Below are 20,668 nucleotides of genomic sequence, written 5' to 3'. Positions count from 1 at the left end.
GTTCCCTCCCGAAAGAGATTGTATCTTTTAACTTGGTAGCCTAAACTTTAAGGATCTCTTTAAGGATAGAATACTACCCTTAAAGCGTGCTTTCAAAGTTCCCCCAGTTACACGCCTTTTCTGCAGCCAAGACTACAACTCCCAGAAGGCCATACTCCTCTGGAACTCAAAATATGCAGGCGAGAAAAGTCCCAGAACCCATCGCACCAGATCGAGAATACAATTCCCACTATACCCAGGGACTCCGGAAACCTTGTCAAATACCACCTGTTGTCATAGCATCCGGGTCTGCGCTAACCAATCCGAGAGCCCATGCCTTAGAGAGGCGGGCCATTCATATCTTTGACCAATTGGAGTCAAATGTTGTTGTGTCACGTGACCGGAGGAGGCGGGAGCTCAGGACCGGCGCCTTCTCCTTGCCTTTTGGGGTCGTGGCCTTGCTCCCGCTGTGCAAGGCAGGAGTCTGGCCCCATCCACGCACGTGTGTGCCCGTGGCACCTGTGGTGTCTGTGCGTCCGTGCTAGGTCTCTGCCGGGTCAGAAGCAGAAGCCATGGGCGGGACGGCCAGCACTCGCCGGGTCACCTTCGAGGCGGACGAGAATGAGAACATCACCGTGGTGAAGGGCATCCGGGTGAGTGACAGTGGGCGGGCGGAGGGCCAGCATTCCGACTCGAACCCAGTATCTCTGGCCTTTCCAGGTTCTGCTCGGCCTGCTTTTCCCCACTTCTGCCGCCAAAGTGTTGTTCGGCCCGAAGCTTAGTTCCTTGCAAAGAAGGTGAAGTTTCTCAAGACTTGGGACATCTGTTCAGAGATATTTCCTGCTGTGTGCCAAGTGCTGAGCGCTGTGCTTGGGGACTGGGGGATGCCAGGTTTAGTTAGACCTTCTAAGGGCTCAAAGACCAGTTTAGACTGTACTGCTTTGTAGTCCTGGGACCTTATTTGAAAGCCTTGCCTCACTGTACCCACCTATGAAATGGGCTTGTCTCTCCTGGATTCAGAATTCAAACCTCTCTCAGGATGAACTTGGCGTTTTAAGGAGCATCTTATGTACTGTCTGTCGTTGAGTACTCTTCCACTGACAAGCCCCCATTCCCCCAACACCCACCCACGCACACCTTAGACTTTTCTGCCGTGCTTCAGGTGACTTCTGGCTTCTCCTTCACTTTCACTTGACATCGTGTCTTTCCCAGACTCCTCCTCTTGTGGCCTGTTGTTTACAAATTTTGGACTAGGCCCAGTGGCTTCTAGACTAACGTCTGCCGGCCTCATAGAACTGGAGGTAGTTTGCAGGTTTTCATATCACTAGGAGTAGTACAGTTTGTTTTGACCGAGATGTTAGAGAAAAATTTTAAATGCTCCCTGCGCATGCTTCATACTTAAATCGAAAGCTTGATTTTTCTCTAGGGTGTCGGTATACCAGTGCTCACTTCATCAACACACCCTCCACCGCACCTGAATTAGCAGCCTCAAGTATTTGGAAGTATGATGACTGAACCTTGTAGATAAAGCAGTTTGACCCCAGAAAGTTTTATACTGTTTTCCTTCCTCTGCACTACATAACCAGCATAAGCAAATGTGTAAATTCTTTTTAGCATTGATTACGAGGAATTAAAACTTCTTAAATATTTGAAATGTTGAAAAACTTTTACTTTGCAACTGTTACCTTGAAGAATTTGTTAGTTTTCTTTATGAAAACAAACTGTTGAGCTCAACTTTTGGTCTGTGGCCTGCATTCCCTTGCATTAATGAATGGTGGTACCACATTTTGTAATAAGATGTCTGAGGCAGCATTCTTTGCATTGTTGAGGTTTAGTTGGTACTCTTTAAAATAAAAATTTCTGTAGGCTCTGAGTTTTATGTGGAAACTTGATTAATTTTGCCTTCAGAGGCTTTGAGTGTTAAACACCAGAGGGCGAAAAAGAAAAGTAAGAAGAAGAAAAGTAAGTTTGGGTTGAGAAGGCAATTGGCTAGAAAAAATGTTAAAATCCATGTTCTCATGCTTTAGTACAGGCACAGAGATGGCAGCAAACAAAACTAAAAGAGAATTGGGCCACAGCACAGAGATTCACGTCAAGTATTAGACAAGGTTAAATATGTTAAGTATGAAGAAAGTTTCAGGTTAGATTAAATGGAGAGATTGTCTTAAAGCCCCTTTTAAAAAAATGTTATAGGAAAAGAGGCTATGTCCTTTGACCATTCAATTTGGTGGAAATATTCTTTTATTTATTTTTTCTTTCTCATGGACTACATTTTATACGGTTATAATTCAAGCACATACCATGCTTCCTGTGACCTCTGTGCTTTGCTTTTCTTCAGTTTATACCCTTCACCTGGATTGCCCTTGGCAGCGTTCTCCCTGTTGCTTCAGATTCTTTTTCAAGGGCAATTTTCGATCTCTGAGCTTCAGTTTTCTCACCTGCAAAGTGATGGGGTTTGAGTACACCTGTAACCTCTGATCTGTTGTAATTCTGAAATTTTGTGCATCTAGCAGCACTATGAGTTTCTTGTAGCCATACTCAGCCTCCTGCACTTTCCCCTAAAAGTAGCATGCTGTTGAATTGTTGAGTACTTAGATATCATTCTGATTTCTTTGAGGTCATGGTCAAAAGAACATCAGTTAGTTGTTAAACAGACCTCAGTTAAGTTAATTAGGCATTTTCTTGTCTGCATTCTTGGACAGATCACTTCCCTGGTTATATTCCCTTATCCCCAAAGGGGAGTATCATCTCTTGATTGTGGTAAGAAGATGAAGTATTTAAAGCATATTGTAGATTTTTAATGAAAGGTAGCTGTTATTAAAATGATAGGGTTCCTTCTGCATCTCATGTTCTGAGACTCTTTGGAAGTCTGCAGTGGTAAGAGCATGTGCTTTGGAACCAGGCGAGCCTTAGTGTGCCGGCTGCGCTTCTCATTAGCTGTGTGCAGCTACTCGTAATACTTACCTATCCAGAATTGTTTTTGAGAATTTGACGTGATGTATGTAAGCGTCACTGGTGGCTCAAACAGGAGACCCAGGTTCAACCCCTGGGTTGTAAGATCCTCTGGAGAAGAGGATGGTAACCCACTCTAGTATTCTTGGCTGGAGAATCCCATGGACAGAGGAACCTGGCGGGCTACAGTCCATGGGGTCACAAAGAGTCAGACACGACTGAAGGGCTAAGCATGCATGTAAGCACCTGGCAGGGTCTGGTACTTTGAGGGTGTTCACTACTCACATGAGTAGTAACTGTTTTTAGAGCTGGTCAAGGAGATGGATGTGTAACCTTACATGAATTGAATAATAATCAATAGATAAAAATAAGAGCATATTGTGTTCCCACAGGTGTACCTAAAGGGATATGGACTGGGGAATGGACTCCTGGGTTCTACAACTGATTGCCTGTATGATTTTTCATTTACGTGTTTTCTAGATGTTTTTAAGCTGTACTTTATATATATATATATATTTTTTTTTTTTTTTTTTAGCTTGCAGCACTTCTTATTTCCCATGAGAGAGCCTTTGTTTTAGCTCAGTTGATTGAAACATGGTGCTCATGAGGCCCAGACTTCAGTATTGAATTGCAGATAGGGTTAGTTCAGCTTGGTTGCAGAAAGCGTTCCAGATTTTCCCAGTTGGCCAACATGCTTTTACTCATAAGAATAAGAGTTTGCCACGTATGCACACTACTATATGTAAAATAAATAATAAGAACCTATTGTATAACACAGGGAACTGTACTCAATACTCTGTAATGGCCTGTGTGGGCAAAGAATCTAAGAGAAAAACGAGAGTGGATCTGTGTCTCTGATTCACTGTACGGCAGAAACTAAGACGACATAAATCAGCTGCACTCCAGTAGGAATTTTTAACAGAATGTGTTCCCCTAAACACTGTAATTACTACATGTGTTTCTCTCCAGTGGTGTTGGGCTTTACCAAATCTTCTCCACTTTAGACATCTTTTGTTAGTTTCTAACTAAGAGAATAACTTCTGTTTCTTTGATACTTTTCCCTTACTTCTGTGCACACCACTTTTCCGCATTTTCTTTTGGACCACTGTGACCATATCACCTGTAGTCACCCTTTTTCATAACAATAAAACTTTAATTTTTTAAATAAAGACTGTGCCGACAGTGCAGCAGACTTAGTCGCTGCTGGAAAACCAATTTTGTGTTGCACTGATAAGGATAGTAATTTCATCTTCATTTATCTTAATATATGAGGAGTCATATTGAGTAAGCAGACATAAGGCTTTTAGTAACTAGGCTGCATTTATTAATAGGTCATGTTTTTCCAGATTTTTCTTGCTGAGGTCCTCATCAGCTGGTGATTAAAGGACCTACCTAAAATGTTAAGTTTGCAGTGTCTTCTCACCCATCATGTGTTATTTTCACTGGATTTGTAGGGTCCTGGTTTTTTCTTTCCCTTAATTCTCAGCCGTCAACAACTCCCTGTCCCCCTCTTTCATAAAATAACCTGTATTCTTACACCTGACTCCAGCTTTGAATCTGAACTCATGGATTGGATGAAAGGCCACCCTTTTGCCTTGCCCTTCTTTCCAAGTCTAAAATAAATTTCTTGTGATCGCAAGACCAATCATTTTGATTACTCATATTGCATGTGCTTAATAGGATTTTTCTGAGCACCTGCTGAGCTTGCTTGGAAAGTGTGCCTTCCACTCAATCTTGCACAAGTTTATCTCAAACATCAAAGCTGTGAGTGAACTCTTCCAGAGCAAATGTCAACTTCAATAAGTATCATTTTCAGAGTAATATTTATCATGCTTCCCAGGCATAAACTAATCTCTGCTACTTGCCTTGAAGTTGCAAGCTGAAATTCACAGGAGCCAGTTACAGTAGCAGGGATGCTTATGAGGAACACAGCTCATGCTTTGGGAGGTCTTAGCAGTTAAAAGCCCCTACATGAAGAGATTACTTCATATGGGATGTGGTTAAGGATCCTGGAGAGGGTCCATTAACAGAGTCTGCAAGTCCTGTCCATCACTGGGAGTGTTGAGGAATGTTATCGGGTAAATGAATGGCCCCTTTCCATGTTAGGTTCCGTGAATCTCTTGGGTATATATTACCATGCTAAGCTTTCTAGGATTTTATACAAAGAGGAGAAGTTCATAATTTCCACTGATAACAAAGGCAAAGAATATGAGTGATGAACTACAGACATGAGCTGGAAGTTACATTTTATATATATGTGTTTGTAGTATGGAATATATTCCCCCTTAAGTAAGTAAGTAGGAGTCATTTCTTTCAAATACTAGTGGCAGGTTTTGAAGTCTTGAAATGGTAGTTGAAAAGAAAATGATCTATGATGCATGGAAAAAGGACCAAGTGAGAAAAATGAGTCTGAGTTTTTTAATCAGTTTGATAAGAAGCACCTGGAAGAAGTTGAGAAAAACTTACGGAGCTGTGGGTCGGATTCATTTGTCTTATGTGGTACCTATCTTGATGTCTTAGGGGCAACTGAAGGGGAGTTCTCCCCCTTTTCTCTGTTCCTTGGAAGTAGAAATACTTGATCTTTGTCTCAGTCTCTTGTTTCTGAGAAAATACTAGATTCTGGGTTGATGAGTGGTGTGTTCTGATTTTAGATAAGACCAATGAAGGTGGGTGGGAAGAGATGAGTGGGAAGACTATGGAAGATGACCCACATCTTTTCCTCTTCTGTGGGGCACGTGTTGGTGTGGGGAGTAGTATGGACCATGACTTGGCAAGCCTTGTTTACTTAACTACGTCTTCAGAAGCAGACGAATAGGGCAGATAAGTCAGTGAACTGAATTCAACTCTGTTGGCAGGCCCCATTCTTTTGGTTCTCACTGATCATAGAACGTGGGTCTCCTGCCCTGCAGGAGATTCTTTACCATCTGAGCCACCAGGGAAGCCCCCAGAGTAGAACAGGGGTTCTTAACTTCCAGTTCACAGACTACTGTAAATCCATAGGCTATGGACTCTGCCCATAATAATGCAATAAGCAGAAAATTTTGCATACAGTTGAGGAATTAATCCATAGACTTCTGAATCCATGGACCTCGGGGCATAATTATAGCATTAATGTGGGTGGGTGGGTGAGGGGTTTATGTCACTCTTCTTTGCCACAAATAATTTCTGTAAATTGCACTTGGTATTTGCCTTGATGGAGATTCCAGCAATGTCTGGAAACCAAGTATAGCAGGTATGGATATTTAAACAGGAAAAAGCTTTTCTAAAAGAGGTACCCTATTTAAGGAAAGATGCTTCCTGAAGAAGTTGCTGCTTATACAGAGGCAGCTTGTCCAGCTCTTGCAGAAGCTTACGGTTTTACCTTTGACCCCTTTTGGGGTCAGTTTGCATCACAAAGAGTTTTCTTCTGGCTGCAGATTGTATAACAGGCTGGGATCTCTGAACCTTGTCAGCTGCTTCGCAAGTGAATCCCCCAGTTAACAGAGATCAGGTGAGTTTGAGGCCTGAACTCATTACTGAAGCTGGGGCATCAGCTCAGTGGGTGTCAATTTCAAATACAAAGGGTAGCCTGGCTATTGCCTTCTATCAGCATAGTTGTGACCAGACTGGGGAGACTGTAGATCAGGCTTGGAGTAAGCAGAGATGCAACCGTAGGCTGCCATGGGTGTGCCTTTGAAAAGACCCGAGAAGACATGTATGAGTAAGTCTAAGAACACACACACAAAAAGAGTTGACTCTCAAGGCAACCTTACAACATGTTTATCAACTTAAAAAATGAATTGTGTACCCTTGAATGACATAAATTTACTGAAGTATGACCAAAGACCTTATTTCGAAATGCTTTGAATTGATTCAGTTTGACATTAAGTAGCAAGTTTTGAGGCATCAGATAAACCACATAAATAAAAAGTTAACAATGAAATAAGAAGTAATGTTTAGGTTGAAAGAGACATTGTACTTTCAATGCAAAGAGCATAGATAGGGATAAGTGGGCACCTTATTCTCAGACCAGGACGCATGCGGGCCTTGTCTTCACGCCCCACGTAGAGAAGGGTCTCCGTATGAACTCGGTGCCGCTGATGAGTGAACTGGGATAAACATGCTGTTGAGGTCCCGGTGGCCGGAGCTGTGTTAGTCATAACTCTGTCAGATCTTTGCGTTGCATCTTGGAATCCTTCCTCCTCGGTAACTCCGGGGGTAGGTGTTACTTTCCCAGTTTCCAGATGAGGAAAGGGAGGCCCATAGAGGGGTTATATAGCTAGAAGGTGACCAGTGCTTCTTCCTTGTATTCTGGGCCAGCATTTTGTAAGGTATAAAATCATATGTCAAATTAGCTTACGTATATTAGCTTTCAACACATAAATTATATTACATATGTAACATAGTAGATGTATTATAGGATTATATGTAGTAATATGATATATAAAATATACATAGTACATTACAGCATACTATGTTAATATGGTATGTTATATATTATGTATTAGTACATTATCTTATATATTGAGTAAACTTTAAATTGTATATCGGTAAAAGCAGCTTTAAGATTCCAAAACTTAATAAGCCTCGTTTTATTTCCTCATGAGGAGGTGATACATGTTGTGTGGGATAAGGAGTGTATTATTTAGCGGCAGGGAAAGCACTGGAGAGAGAGTGGGCTGACTGGTTGCCGTCCTGATGCTGCCAGTAGCTGGATATCACTTAAGAGTCTCTCTTTTTCTCACCTGTGAATTGAGGGGGTTGGGGACAGTCTTAAGGAGTTCTTCCTATGATGTGGCTCAGCTTTGCAGATGAGTTGCAGCAGCAGTCTCCGTGGCTGTCAGTTGATAGAGAAGCTGAGTCCGCTGGCACTCTGCTTCCTAACTTCGCTTCTCTCCCTAGAAAGGAGTCATGGTTTCTCCTTCAAAGGTCACAGCTTTTGAGCTGTCGACTTTCCCTTTGCTGTCTCACCTCCATTCTGCTTTGAGTCCTGAGATATAAGTAACTGTTCAGCTACAAACCCATTTCGTTCTTTGATGTTTCCCAAGGGCCTCAGTGAGTGCTCGGCCTGGTCAGCCTTGTGGTGTGACTCAGTAACACATAGGAGCGCACAGTTCTGCGGAAAGGCAAATGCTTGTTCTGTCACTGGAGCACTGGACATTTGTGCAAGGTACCCGTGGGGCCCAAGAAGGGTCCTGTTGGGCAGGCAGAGTTGGAATGCAATGACTTTAGGATGTTTTGAGCTGACGTTTGAAAGGCAGTTCTCTCCTGAGGTGTGAAGGCATTGTAGGCAAAAATAAAGGCAAGGAGACAGCAGCGAGTGGCCAGTGTGGGTAGGGAACAGGTTATGAAGTGTTGAGGGAAAAGCCTTGGAAGTTGCGGTTGGAGAAATGAGGCCATAACCAAAAGAAGAGGAAGTCTTGAATGCCATGCAAAGGGATTTGGCCTTTCTTGTCAACAAAGGTAGCAGTTGAAGGACTTGAGGTGAGAATTACCATAATCATTTGTATTTTAGGAGGAATATTGATGATGCCATGAATTAGGGCAGGGGAAGTGGGATGGGAGGAGGGATGACAAATTGAGGAGGTCACGGCTGAGAGACTGAGGCATAGAGAAGGATCGAGAACTCCTGAGTTTTGATTAAGGAAGCAGGGTGAAGGTGGGGTCATGAATGAGGTAAGGAAAGCAAGAGGACACAGAGGTTTTTTTTTGGCAAATGTGAGTTCAGCTTGGGACATGTTGGGTTTGCAGTGCTTGTGGTCTGTCCCAGGAGAGGTGTCCATTATGCAACTCAATGTTTAGGTCTGCCTTTTGGGATACAGGTCTTGGACTGGAGACAATTGGGTTTAGAATTCATTAATTAATCAACAGCAGTTATTAATAAAACATCAGGGGAGTGAATGAGAGTACCACCAAGAGCACATGGAGTGAGAAGAAATCAAGGCAAAGAATAGAATGTGGAGCCCTCTAGCATATAAGTGTGGGCAGGGGGGGACTTCCCAGGTGGCTCAGTGGTAAGAATCTACCTGCTAAGCAGGAGATGTGGGTTCCATCCCTGGATCAGGAAGATTCCCCTGGAGAAGGAAATGACAACGCACTCTAGTATCCTTGCTTGGGAGATGCCATGGATAGAGGAACCTGGTGGGCTGCAGTCCATGGGGTCGCAAAGAATCAGACATGACTTAGCGACTAAACACCACCACAAGGGAGGGGGAAGCCTGCAAAAGAGGTAAGACTCAGCCAGAGTCCTAGGACCAGCAGGGAGGGGATGGGGGTTGGAGGATGGGTTTCTGGAAGACGGGAGTGATGCTAAAGGGAAATCATATAAATTAGGTGCTTTGTAAATATAAAAGATATTTATATAAATATCTAGCTCAGTTGTGGCCGACTCTTTGCTACCCCATAGACTACTGTAGTCCACCAGGCTCCTCTGTCCCTGGGATTCTCCAGGCAAGAATAGGAGAGTGGGTTACCATGCCCGCCTTCAGGGCATCTTCCCAAGCCAGGGATCGAGCCCACTTCTCTTGTGTCTCCTGCATTGGCAGGTGGATTCTTTACCACTGGTGCCACCTGGGAAGCCTGTATAAATATAGAAGGTTATTTATTTGATCATTGGTGACTTTTGCCTGAACACTTTCTCTGCTGTATTGGGTTACAAGTCAGTCAGTGGAGTGCTAAGGAAGAGAAACTGGAAGTAGGTCCCTGAGGATGTAGTGGGGTGGGGAGGGGGTTGTTTCTCCCCGTTACTTGACCTGTAAACCTTTTTGATGATTTCTGCTTCACCCTTATCTAGTCAGACACTGAGTCTGGCAGTGAAGGGGATGTCTGAGTGTGACCTTGATTCTCAGACTTCCTGGATTAGAATCCTGGCTTCGTTATTGACAACCTGTAATATCCAGCACAAGTTACTTCATCTGGCTTTGCTCCAGTCTCCTCACATATATACTGTGGACATGATAACAGTGTCTCACAGGATTGTGAAGGGTTAAATGAGTCAAATACTTATTTTACCATCAGTGCCTGGCACCTAATAAGCACTCAGTGAAGGTTAACTCTTTTTTTTAAACAACTTTATTGTGGTGTAATTTACATATAATCAAGCTCACCTGTCTTCTGTGAATAGCACTTTCTGATAAATTTACAAAATTGTGCAACCATCACTACTTTCCAGGTTTGGAACATTCTCATCACCCCAATAAAATCTCTCACGCCCATTCCCAGTTAATCTCCATTCTCATTCCAGCCTTAGGCAACTGCGTACCTAAGATATTTTCCATCTGTATAGAGTCCCCTTTTCTGAGCATTTCAAGTAAATGGAATTATACAGTATGTGGCCTTTTGTGCTTGGTTTCCGTAATTGTTTTTTAGGTCTGTCCTCATTGTAGCTTATTTTAGAACGTTGCTTCTTTTTATTGATGAATTCTAGTCCATTGTATGGACGTGTAATGTTTTGTTTACCCATTCACCAGGAGATGGATGTTGTTTCCACTTTTGCTGTTATGAACAGGGCTGCTCTGCACATTCCTGGGCGAGCCTTTGTGTGGACATATGCTTAATAGCTTCTTAATTGGTCCTTTAGCCTCCTTCAGGGGTCCTCCTGCTCCTGTTCTCATCCCCCTTCAATCTGTTCTTCACACTGTAGCTAGAGTGATCTTTCTAAAATGTGAGTCTGATTGTGTCATTTCTCTGCTTAAAATCCTTCAGTAGTGCCTCGCTGCCCTCAGAATCAAGTTCAACCCCCTGACTTGAAGGATTTATTTACTAAGAGTCTTCAACATCCAGAATCTTATTTCCCTTTCCACCTTCTGTTTCAGTGAGCCCCCTCCTCAACTTCCTGCTTCAGCTATTCTTTTCTTCATCCCTGTTGTTTCATTTGTTTAACCATTTACTAATGAACCAGGCTTACTGAGGCTCTGGAGTATAATACCGGACAGGACAGCCAAATCCATGCTTTCCTGGGGCTTTGTTTCTCGTGAGCAAGACAGGCAATAAACAGGAAAGGATCAGATAGTGGTAAGTGCTGTGACACAAGTGAAAATCCCTGTCCTGTCCGACTCTTTGCGACCCCACGGACTATACAGTCCATGGAATTCTCCAGGCCAGAATACTGGAGTGGGTAGCCTTTCCCTTCTCCAGGGGATCTTCCCAACCCATGGATCGAACCCAGGTCTCCCACATTGCAGGCGGATTCTTTGTTAGCTGAGCCACAAGGGAAACCTGATAAGAAAATAGTAAAAGGATGATATGATACCTAGGGGTTAGAGGTGCTGATGACTCAAATCTTGTGGCCTGAGTATTCCTTGTTGCCTCTGTCCTATTGCCAGTTGCCTGTTTCGTATTGCCACTTGCTGTTAAGCCCTGTTGTTTAGTGGTAGCTTCATGTGGGACCCGCTTCTTTCTTTTTAAAGCATTTATTTTTGGCTGCGCTGAGTCTTTGTTGGTGCGCACAGGCTTTCTCTAGTTGCGGTGCTCGGACTTCTCGTTGCAGTGGCATCTTCTGTAGATGAGCACAGGCTCTAGGGCGTGCAGGCTTCATTGGTTCTGGCTTCTGGGCTGTGGAGCATGGGCTTGGTAGTTGTTACTAGTTGTGGCACATGGGCTTAGTTACCCTGTGGCTTGTGGAATCTTCCCAGACCAGGGATCGAACCCATGTCCCCGGCATTGGCAGGTGGATCTTAACCACTGGATCACCAGGGAAATCCTAATACCCTCTGCTTATAGTACTCTTATATCCTACTCCTTCTGTTCCTAAGTATTGTTCATCCTTCTTAACCTCCTGCCCAGCCGCACTCCCAAAGCCTGGCTAGATGCCCTGCCCATCTTGCCCACGGTGCTGTCTGTCCTTCCGTTACAGGCCAACTGACTTAAGTAACATCCTTCACATTTTATTTAAATGCATGGTGGTCGTCTGTTTCTTCTTCTCTTTAAGCAACTTGCTGACTGCGAGAATACCTGAAGTCTAGCCCAGTTCCCAGCACAGAGTTGGTGCATAAAGAAATCTACTGAAAGAGGGATTGTTTGTGGTTAGCCTTGAAGGAGGGAGGGGGGAAGGGAGGGACACTGTTTCTTTTGGGACTGGAGGGAAGGAAGGCGCTAAGGCCTGCTGCAAGTGTAAATTAATTTGGAGGCTGAGGGAGGAAAGTTGGAGGAGTTCTGATGGCTTACGTTTTCTCAGAGATTACAATTTAGTGCACAGTATAGAATGAGGGAAAGTGTTATTTTTAATGAGCAATGCATTAGAAGAAATAAAGAAGTAGTGCTGTGGGGTGCATCTTAACATCTTAAAACTCTTCTTGGTTTTAGTTTCACAGCGATCAGATTTAGTTTAATTTCTTCAGGCCATTCGTTACACATAGTGCCATGGATGACTGGCTTACTTGGATGCTATTGTACTGTTTTCTTTCTTGTTCTCTTATAATTGATTTTATTTTGATGTTGCTCTTTTCAGCTTTCGGAAAATGTGATTGATCGTATGAAGGAAACCTCTCCATCTGGCCCGAAGTCTCAGCGGTATTCTGGTACTTATGGTGCCTCAGGTATTTCAGAGTTTGAATTTCTGAGTTCTTAGTAGAAAAACTTTAAGCGGTGAAAGTTCACTCGATAGTCAAGTTCTCCTGCATTTCTGTCTTTTTGTTACTTGGATGCTTTTTACAGGAGAATCGTCTTCCTTTGGTATTCATGGGGAACTGGTTCTGGGACCCTCTTGAATACCGTAGTCCATGGATGCTCAAGTCCCTTCCATACAACGGGTAGTATTTGCCTATAATCTATGTATATCCTCCCATATATTGATTGTTTAAATCTTGTCTAGATTATTTGTGATACCTAATACACTGTAAATGCCATAGAAATAATTTCCTGCTTGACAAATTCAAGTTTTGGGTTTTTTGGGTTTTCTGGAATTGCTTTTTTTCTTCTTCCTGAATAATTTCAGTCTGTGGTTGGTGGAATCTGTGGATGCAGAACTTGGAGTTACAGAAGGCCAACTGTGTTACTAGTTAGTATTGGGGTTTCTTTTAAAATGCTTTGATGTAAGGTGGAATGAATCTACTTTCAACTAGTGTTTGGAAATTTTTTTTTTTTCTCTTCCAGCTCCTGAATCCTCTATTAGTCTTTAGAAGGTTATTTCCTAGCTTTTTGTGTAAAATGAATGACGTATAAAGGGTATTAGAGGTTTGGGAGTAAATATTTATTAAAAAAATTGAACTTAGAAAATACTGATTTATTGTTTCCAGATGGTGAAGTATCTCTAATGATTTTGCTTTGTAATGGATTTCTTCATGTTTATAAGCAGTTTATTCCTTCAGAGTCTTAATTATTGATGAAAATATGTTAAATGAAATCCATAGAGGATTATTGTCTCATTTTATCTGTGGACCCTGGAGGATAGAAGATTGTTTTTCTTTCCTCTCTCCTGCCCGCATCCATTGATTCATCCACCTAATACTTACTGAGCACCTGCTTTGTGTCTGGCACTGTTCTTGTTGCTACCAAATTTGATGGATGGACATGCTGTGTTTTGTTGAAATGACAGTGAGAAAGTAGTTGAGATGATTCATTGTGAACTAAATGAGAATTTTCATTATTTATTAGAAAGGAGTATTGGGTGGTAAATCTAGCTGCAGACTGAAATACCTTGAGAAAGATGAGCTCCTGCACAGATGCCTCAACTTGGCAGCATTTGTGACCCTCCTACTCATCATTAAATTGATAACCACAAGTTGAACTTCTGATGTGTTTAGAGCAGAAAGTGCCGAAATGAATAAGAAATAGTTCTTGTCCTTTTGAAACTTCTTGTTTGGTAGGAACATTAAGAAGGGTTCATAGTTCATGAAGGTTAAATATTAAGTGGCCACTCCCTCTGCCAGAAACCCTTTCTTTGACTTCTGGGCCACACTGTTGGTTTTCCTTCGACCTTACTTGGATTCTCCAAAAGTTGGCTTAAAACTCAACATTCAGAAAACTAAGATCATGGCATCTGGTCCCATCATTTCATGGGAAATTGATGGGGAAACAGTGGAAACAGTGACAGACTTAATTTTTTTGGGCTCCAGAATCACTGCAGATGGTGACTGCAGCCATGAAATTAAAAGACGCTTACTCCTTGGAAGAAAAGTTATGACTAACCTAGACAGCATATTAAAAAGCAGAGACATTACTTTGCCAACAAAGGTCCTTCTTGTCAAAGGTATGGTTTTTTCAGTAGTCATGTATGGATGTAAGAGTTGGGCTATAAAAAAAAGCTGTGCGCTGGAGAGTTGATGCTTTTGATCTGTGGTGTTGGAGAAGGTTCTTGAGAGTCCCGTGAACTGCAAGGAGATCCAACCAGTCCATCCTAAAGGAAATCAGTCCTGAGTATTCATTGGAAGGACTGATGCTGAAGCTGAAACTCCAATACTTTGGTCACCTGATGTGAAGAACTGACTCATTGGAAAAGACCCTGATGCTGGGAAAGATTGAAGGGGAACAACAGAGGATGAGATGGTTGGATGGGATCACCTATTCAATGGACATGAGTTTGAGTAAACTCCGGGGGTTGGTGATGAACAGGGAGGCCTGGTGTGCTGGTCCACGGGGTCGCAAAGTGTCGGACACGACTGAGTGACTTAACTGAACTACTTACATTCTCATTCTAGTCTTTGCTGATTTCCACTAACGTCATCAAATTGCATACCTTTTGAATCATTATGTACTTGCCTCTCAAAATTCTGTTTCTAGCCCTGACCTCTCCCTGAAACTGCTGTCTCAGATAACTGCCTTCTTCAGATTGCCCCTTAGATTTCTCCAACTTAACACATCCAAAACAGACCTTTCTGTTTTTCAGAGTTGCTTCTCCTCTTTATCTTTCCCAGTAAAGGGCACTGAGATTGACCCTTGTTTCCTCTTTTTTTTTTTTTTCTCTTATATTAGACCATTAGCTGGTCTTATCAGCTCCATCTCCAAAATATTGGTTTGGAGATGGTCTTCACACATGCATCTTCACTGCTGCATCTCCAGTTGAAATAACCACCATCTCTTGTCTTTCGATGAAACCTCTTAACTGGATCCCCACTTCCACTGTTGTCCTCCCTCTGTGCTGTACCATGCACAAGATGCCTCAGCAACCTTTAAAAAAATAAATCAGCTCATGTCACATCCCAGTGGTGAATCTCCACATACTTACAATATAATTTGAATTGCTTTTGGCTTCTGAGGTAGACCATGACTGATCCCTTTCTGCTTTTCCAAAATCATCTTTTGATGCATGGGGATTTTTAAAAATTGGAATTTGATCTAAAATATGCTTTGTTCTTGGTTGATTTCTTTTTTACCTACTGTGTTAAGGAAATAGGATGATGATACACACTAATAATGAAGTAGTGAAAGAGAACATTTAAGTAATGTTTACTATGTGCCAGGTGCTGTGTTAAATCCTTTGTGTCTGTCTTATGTAATCTGTATAACCCTATGCTGCTGCTGCTGCTGCTGCTAAGTCGCTTCAGTAGTGTCCGACTCTGTGCGATCCCATAGACGGCAGCCCACCAGGCTCCCCCATCCCTGGGGTTCTCCAGGCAAGAATACTGGAGTGGGTTGCCATTTCTATTTGACTCCAGAGCAAATGCTGTAAAGCACTGGTTTATTGTTAATTTGAATATAGCCTTGCTTCATATGTAAAAAGGATGTGAGTGAAACCAGGGAAAGAGGTGCTTTTTAATGATGTTCTGCTAGAGTTTAAGAGTTAAGTTCTTTTTCTAACGGATGGTTTTTCTGGCTTTTCCCTATGTTGGCTCTCTTCACAGTGAGTTGAACGAGAAGGAAGTGTTTTCCTTCTTGGCTTGGTTTCTTAAACTGGTACTTTGAGAGAACCAGTGAAGGTGGAAAGACTGTCCATCAGTGCTTATGGCGTGGCCTTGCGGAGCATCACACTGACTTTGTGATGAGTTCTGGCTGTGCTGAGGGATCCGTCCCGTCCCATTTCTCTGTTTGATGTGCCTGATGAACTCGTTGGTCCATGACCAGCCTGGGCACTGAAGCTCTTTGAATGATACCTTGTGTTTTGTTGGTTGGGCTAGAACTACACTCTCTCAGTGGTAGCCATTTGTCACATGTGGTTATTCATATTTAAAGTAAAGCCAATTAAAATGAAGTAAAATAAAGATTTCATCTCTTCTGTCTCACTAGTCACCTTTCGGTTCTCGGTGGCTAGTGGCGCCATGTTGGACAGTGCAGGCATAGGACATTTTCATCATTGCAGAAAGTTCTCTTGCACAGCTTTAGAATTTTCATGCTTCATTAGATGGTTTTAATGATGCAGTGACTGAGATAGTGGAGCTAGATGGCTCTTTGTGTTTGTGAATCTAGTTTCCTGCATTTTCTACATCCCAGCTTCCCCAGGACTGCAGGCAAACAGATGCTTTAGGAAATATATCAGGGAATACTGCCTTCACCTCAGTCTTTAGCACAGCTTCCTAACTTGTGCGTTATGAGTGTATTGGAGGAATTGATTTCTTAGACTCAGAGAGGTTGGTGAACATGTGCGTACCCTCGTATTGTCACACACTTGCTTTTTCCGTCTGCACCTTGATATCAAAAAAGCTCAGCAAGGCTAATAGTGCCAACTCTTTGAGACTATTTCCCTTACCCATGCCAACCTAACCCAAGAAAAGAACTAAGATTTGACATACTGTTTTAAGAAAATATTGCCTTTAGGTTAAGAATGCAATTAGACTATGACTGTGCAAGTTAGTAAAGATGTATTCTTCTTAAAATTTAAAGAATATGTTTATAAAAGTAAGTAGCCTCAAAGTTTATATTTTCTTTCTCATTTGGGGTTTTAGTTCATACCCAATAATAGATTTCTTAAGATTTATAATTTAGATGTGTTATGAAATAATTTTTCAAGTCTACAAAAATAATATTGATACAAATGTCACCAGCTTTTTCTGCATTTTTCAGTGTCAAGTAAATTATATACTAAATGTGAGTTGAATTTGTAATGTTTGTTAAAATGCTTTCTTCCTTGCAGGACTATTAATTTATATCAGCCCTCTAGGCTATTCATATGTGTGAATATAGGACAGAGTTGATGGTCTGAGAACGCTAGGATTTCTGTGTAGAGGAACTAAATTTTGTTGTGTATATAGTTTTGAGAGTATAATTTATGCTGTTAAGAAAGTGATTTCCTCTGAAGACTTTACTGAAACTATTTTTTGCCCAACCTTGAACCAGATCAATGACTCGTTGCAGTAAGTATTTGCATGTAAAGCTGTTCAGGCAAAATAATATACTGTGTGACACACAGCAGATTGTAATGCCACTTTAATAAATGAACATGCTCTAAAGAACTTAACTGTGTCCTTGCTGCCTCAAATTCTCTGCTGTGTTATGTGCTATCTCAACTACATTGGCTTTTTTTCATACCAGGGGAAATTATTTTTTTCAGACTGATGTAAAGGGATTGTTGTTCAGTCGCTAAGTCGTGTCTGACTTAAAGGGTTACCTTTTCATGAACATGTTGCATTTTTTGGTTTTAAAGATCAATGTTGGATATTGATTTTTTTTTCCTTTCCTCCTTGATCCTTTAGTTTTTCTGGCTTATAGGGAGGTCAGACCTCTCATGTTTGATCCCACCTAATACTGAGGAAACTCTGTCCCCAAGTCAGTATGGAAAAAAAAACAGGCAGGAATGATACTAGGAGGCTCTTTGTTGGTTTCCTAAGCTGCTAGCAACCAGATGAAAAGGATGAATCTGGGCACAAAGACAAAGGAGCTCACTTTTATTATTATCCTCATTGTGCAAGGAGTTCTCTGTACCTTTCTTGTCATTGGGAAGAATAAGAAAGATTTGCTGATTTGCTTTAAGTGTATAACTGAGATCACTAAATATTTGGCAGCCATAACAAATCGCAGGAAACCAATTTAAGCAGGAAATAGCACAGCCCAAACGAAACAGCCAATTTAGGGAAACAGATTTGTCTATACATTCTATGTATTTTTCTCCCAGCATCTGGCCCTCCTAGTTCTTTTTAAACAGCCCTTTAAGGCTCATTTAGACCTAGTATTGTAGGGAGAGTTCACAGTAACAAGCTGCACTTATTCCTTTGACTTGAGCTACAAAAACTGGAGGGGATTGCAATGTCTCGGTTTCTAGCTTTTAACTTGTGAAAGTTTGTTGATACCAGTGTCTTGACACTCCACTGTTTTGTTGTTTTTTTAACATATCCAATAACACTTCATAAAAGGAAGAGATGTATACACTATTGATTTAAAGCTATGATTTAAGTCAAGCTCTTTAGTCAATATATTCTGCTCTTAAAAAGAAATCCATAAACCATCTACATTTAATGGATGGTTGAACTCCATCAGTCAACAGGTATTAGCAGGGAGGTGATCTTTGACTTTGAGGAACTATTAGTTTCGTCAAATCATGTTTAACATTATAGTGTAATGAATAAGTACTAATGTAGTACCCTTCACTTGCTCAGTTAAGATTTTGGAGTAGGTGAATGAATATGTAAGTGAGATAGAATAGATAAAAGGTCTAGGAAGTGCTTTAGGACTTCAGAGAAAGAAGATCAAGAGCTTGGGTGGCAGACCATCCAGGGAAGTGGACTTGAGCCAGACTCTGAGGGTAAGAGGGGTTGGGGTATTGGTAATGAAGGTGCTGAATCAGTGCAGATCAAGAGTTCAGACCAGATAAAGAGGTTCCAGTGGGGGATTCTCATGGGTGGGAAGGTTGGGGGAACTTAAGGAGTTTAATCTTATCCTATAGGGTCTAGTGGCTACTGAGCTGCTTCATTTAATTTTAAGATGCAAGTTTAGAAAATTGCATTAATTGCTACTTTTCAAGTATACTCAGTCATTAATAACATTTTTATGCCTAAAAATGCAGTGCTGATTTTCTCCTTGATATTTTTATATTCAACAAAGAAATCTAAATGGTAAGAACGTGTTTTCTACCATAGCACTAAATGAACCCAGTTTCATTTTCTTGAAAAAATAAGCAGCTTCATAAGCATTTTTCTTTGTCCTTAGCTGACCTTATAGCAAAAAATAAATAAATAAATAAAGAATGTTCAGCTACTTGAGGCTGTGGAAGGTAAAACAGAAACTGTGTGAGCTGGGAACGTGAAATGGTACAAGTGGAAAATGTAGAACGTGAGTTGGAAATTGGAGACAGGGAAGACAGCAGCTATGTGGTCGAGGTGGAAGTGACGAAGGCAGAGGAGGGTTTGGGTGGAGTTGGTGACTGAGACCACGTGGCTGTCTAGTGGCAGACTCACACTTCTGTCCTTTCTACCCTGGTCCAGGGTGCTTTCCCCCATGCCAGTGGATTCATCACCGTGTTGTATGTATTTTAAGAAACCAGCACAAATATAAGCACTCTATTTTGAAATTGAGACATGAGCATTGTTATTGTTCAGATGCTCAGTCATGCCCAACTCTTTGTGACCCCAGGAACTGCAGCACACCAGTCTTCCCTGTCCCTCACCATCTTCTGGAGTTTGCCCAAACTCATGTCCATTGAGTCGGTGATGCCATCCAACCTTCTTGTCCTCTGTCGTCCCCTTCTCTTCCTGCTCTCAGTCTTTCCCGGCATCAGGGTCTTTTCCCATGAGTTGGCTTTTCACATCAGGTGGACCAAGTATTGAAGCTTCAGCTTCAGCATCAGTCCTTCCAATGAATATTCAAGGTTGATTTCCTTTAGGATTGACTGGTTTGACCTCTTTGCAGTCCAAAGGGTTCTCAAGAGTCTTCTCCAAGATGCGAGCATAGAAAACTTTAAAAAAGGTATAACAGATCACTGACAGTGTAGTGTATATTCCATGGTATTTTGGGGTGGTTGAAAGGGGAGTTGGGCAGAAAAGCCAAAGCTGTAGCAGAAGAAAGAAATTTTAGAGAGAAGCTTAGTAGGTCCTGAAATATCAGTGAGTCATACGTTCCCATGGTTCTTCTGTGACTTGGAACTTCTGCCCTTTGATTTCTTAGTTAACCAACTGACCATTGACTGCTTTTATTAAATCCTCAGAGGCCCCTACTACACTTTTACTGTGGCATAATTTACTTTGCACTAGTTCTTCTAAATGGCTTGAAATCGAGTGGGCCAGAAATTCCTTATCTGTTCCTGCATGACTAGAAATAAGCAGCTCTTTTGTTAACGTGTGTTGCATTCTGTAGATTAGAGATGTAGTTATGACATGCAGTCACAGAACTCAGGAGCTGGAAGGATGTAACTTCAGTGACCTGGGGAAAAAGAAACTGTTTTTGAAGAACCTCTTTTTTTTTTTTCTGCAGTGGGTTTTGGACACTAAAGGGATAGTGTGTTGCATTTTTTGATAGAACAAGTATTGTTATTGGGTGTAACAGTCAAGTGAATCATTAATATCACTCATAATAGTAAATAATCATAAACCACAAGAGAAAACAACTGTAAACTGTTTTATAATCATACCTCAGGGTTTATGAAAGAAAATATCAGACCTTTGTTGTATAAGCAGCTTGAAGGAATTTTAAAGTATAGGGCATATAATATGTAATATCACTTTTTAATTTAAATTTAATATGCCAGGGGTAAAATCAACACTAGGTTAATAGTATTTTTGCCTTCCTTGGAATTTGATAGACTTTGAGGGCGTCATTTAGATGGCTCAGATTTCTTCAGACAAATTGCGCGAGAGAATTTGAAATCATACTGCAAGTAGAGGTGTTCAGAATTAATTCACAACCCTTCCTTGTGTCAACCAAATTAGTAGACTGTTGTTGATGACAATGTTTTCCC

General features: G+C 41.6%; 1 protein-coding gene across 1 annotated transcript in view; it reads left to right on the top strand.

The window, feature by feature from the left end:
- The first annotated feature begins 387 nt into the window (after window positions 1-387).
- Window positions 388-20,668, top strand: part of CHCHD3 (coiled-coil-helix-coiled-coil-helix domain containing 3) — a 287,381-nt gene continuing 267,100 nt past the window's right edge. Inside the window, exons 1-2 of the mRNA XM_065939307.1 lie at window positions 388-632; window positions 12,359-12,446. Coding sequence (XP_065795379.1) covers window positions 552-632; window positions 12,359-12,446 — 169 coding nt within the window. The 5' untranslated portion in view covers window positions 388-551. The remainder of the gene's footprint in view (window positions 633-12,358; window positions 12,447-20,668) is intronic.

Source organism: Muntiacus reevesi, chromosome 6 (genome assembly GCF_963930625.1).
Source record: "Muntiacus reevesi chromosome 6, mMunRee1.1, whole genome shotgun sequence".
Classification (NCBI taxonomy): Eukaryota; Metazoa; Chordata; class Mammalia; order Artiodactyla; family Cervidae; genus Muntiacus; species Muntiacus reevesi.
Note: the sequence above shows the minus strand (reverse complement) of the source record. Positions and strands in the feature narration are given on the sequence as shown.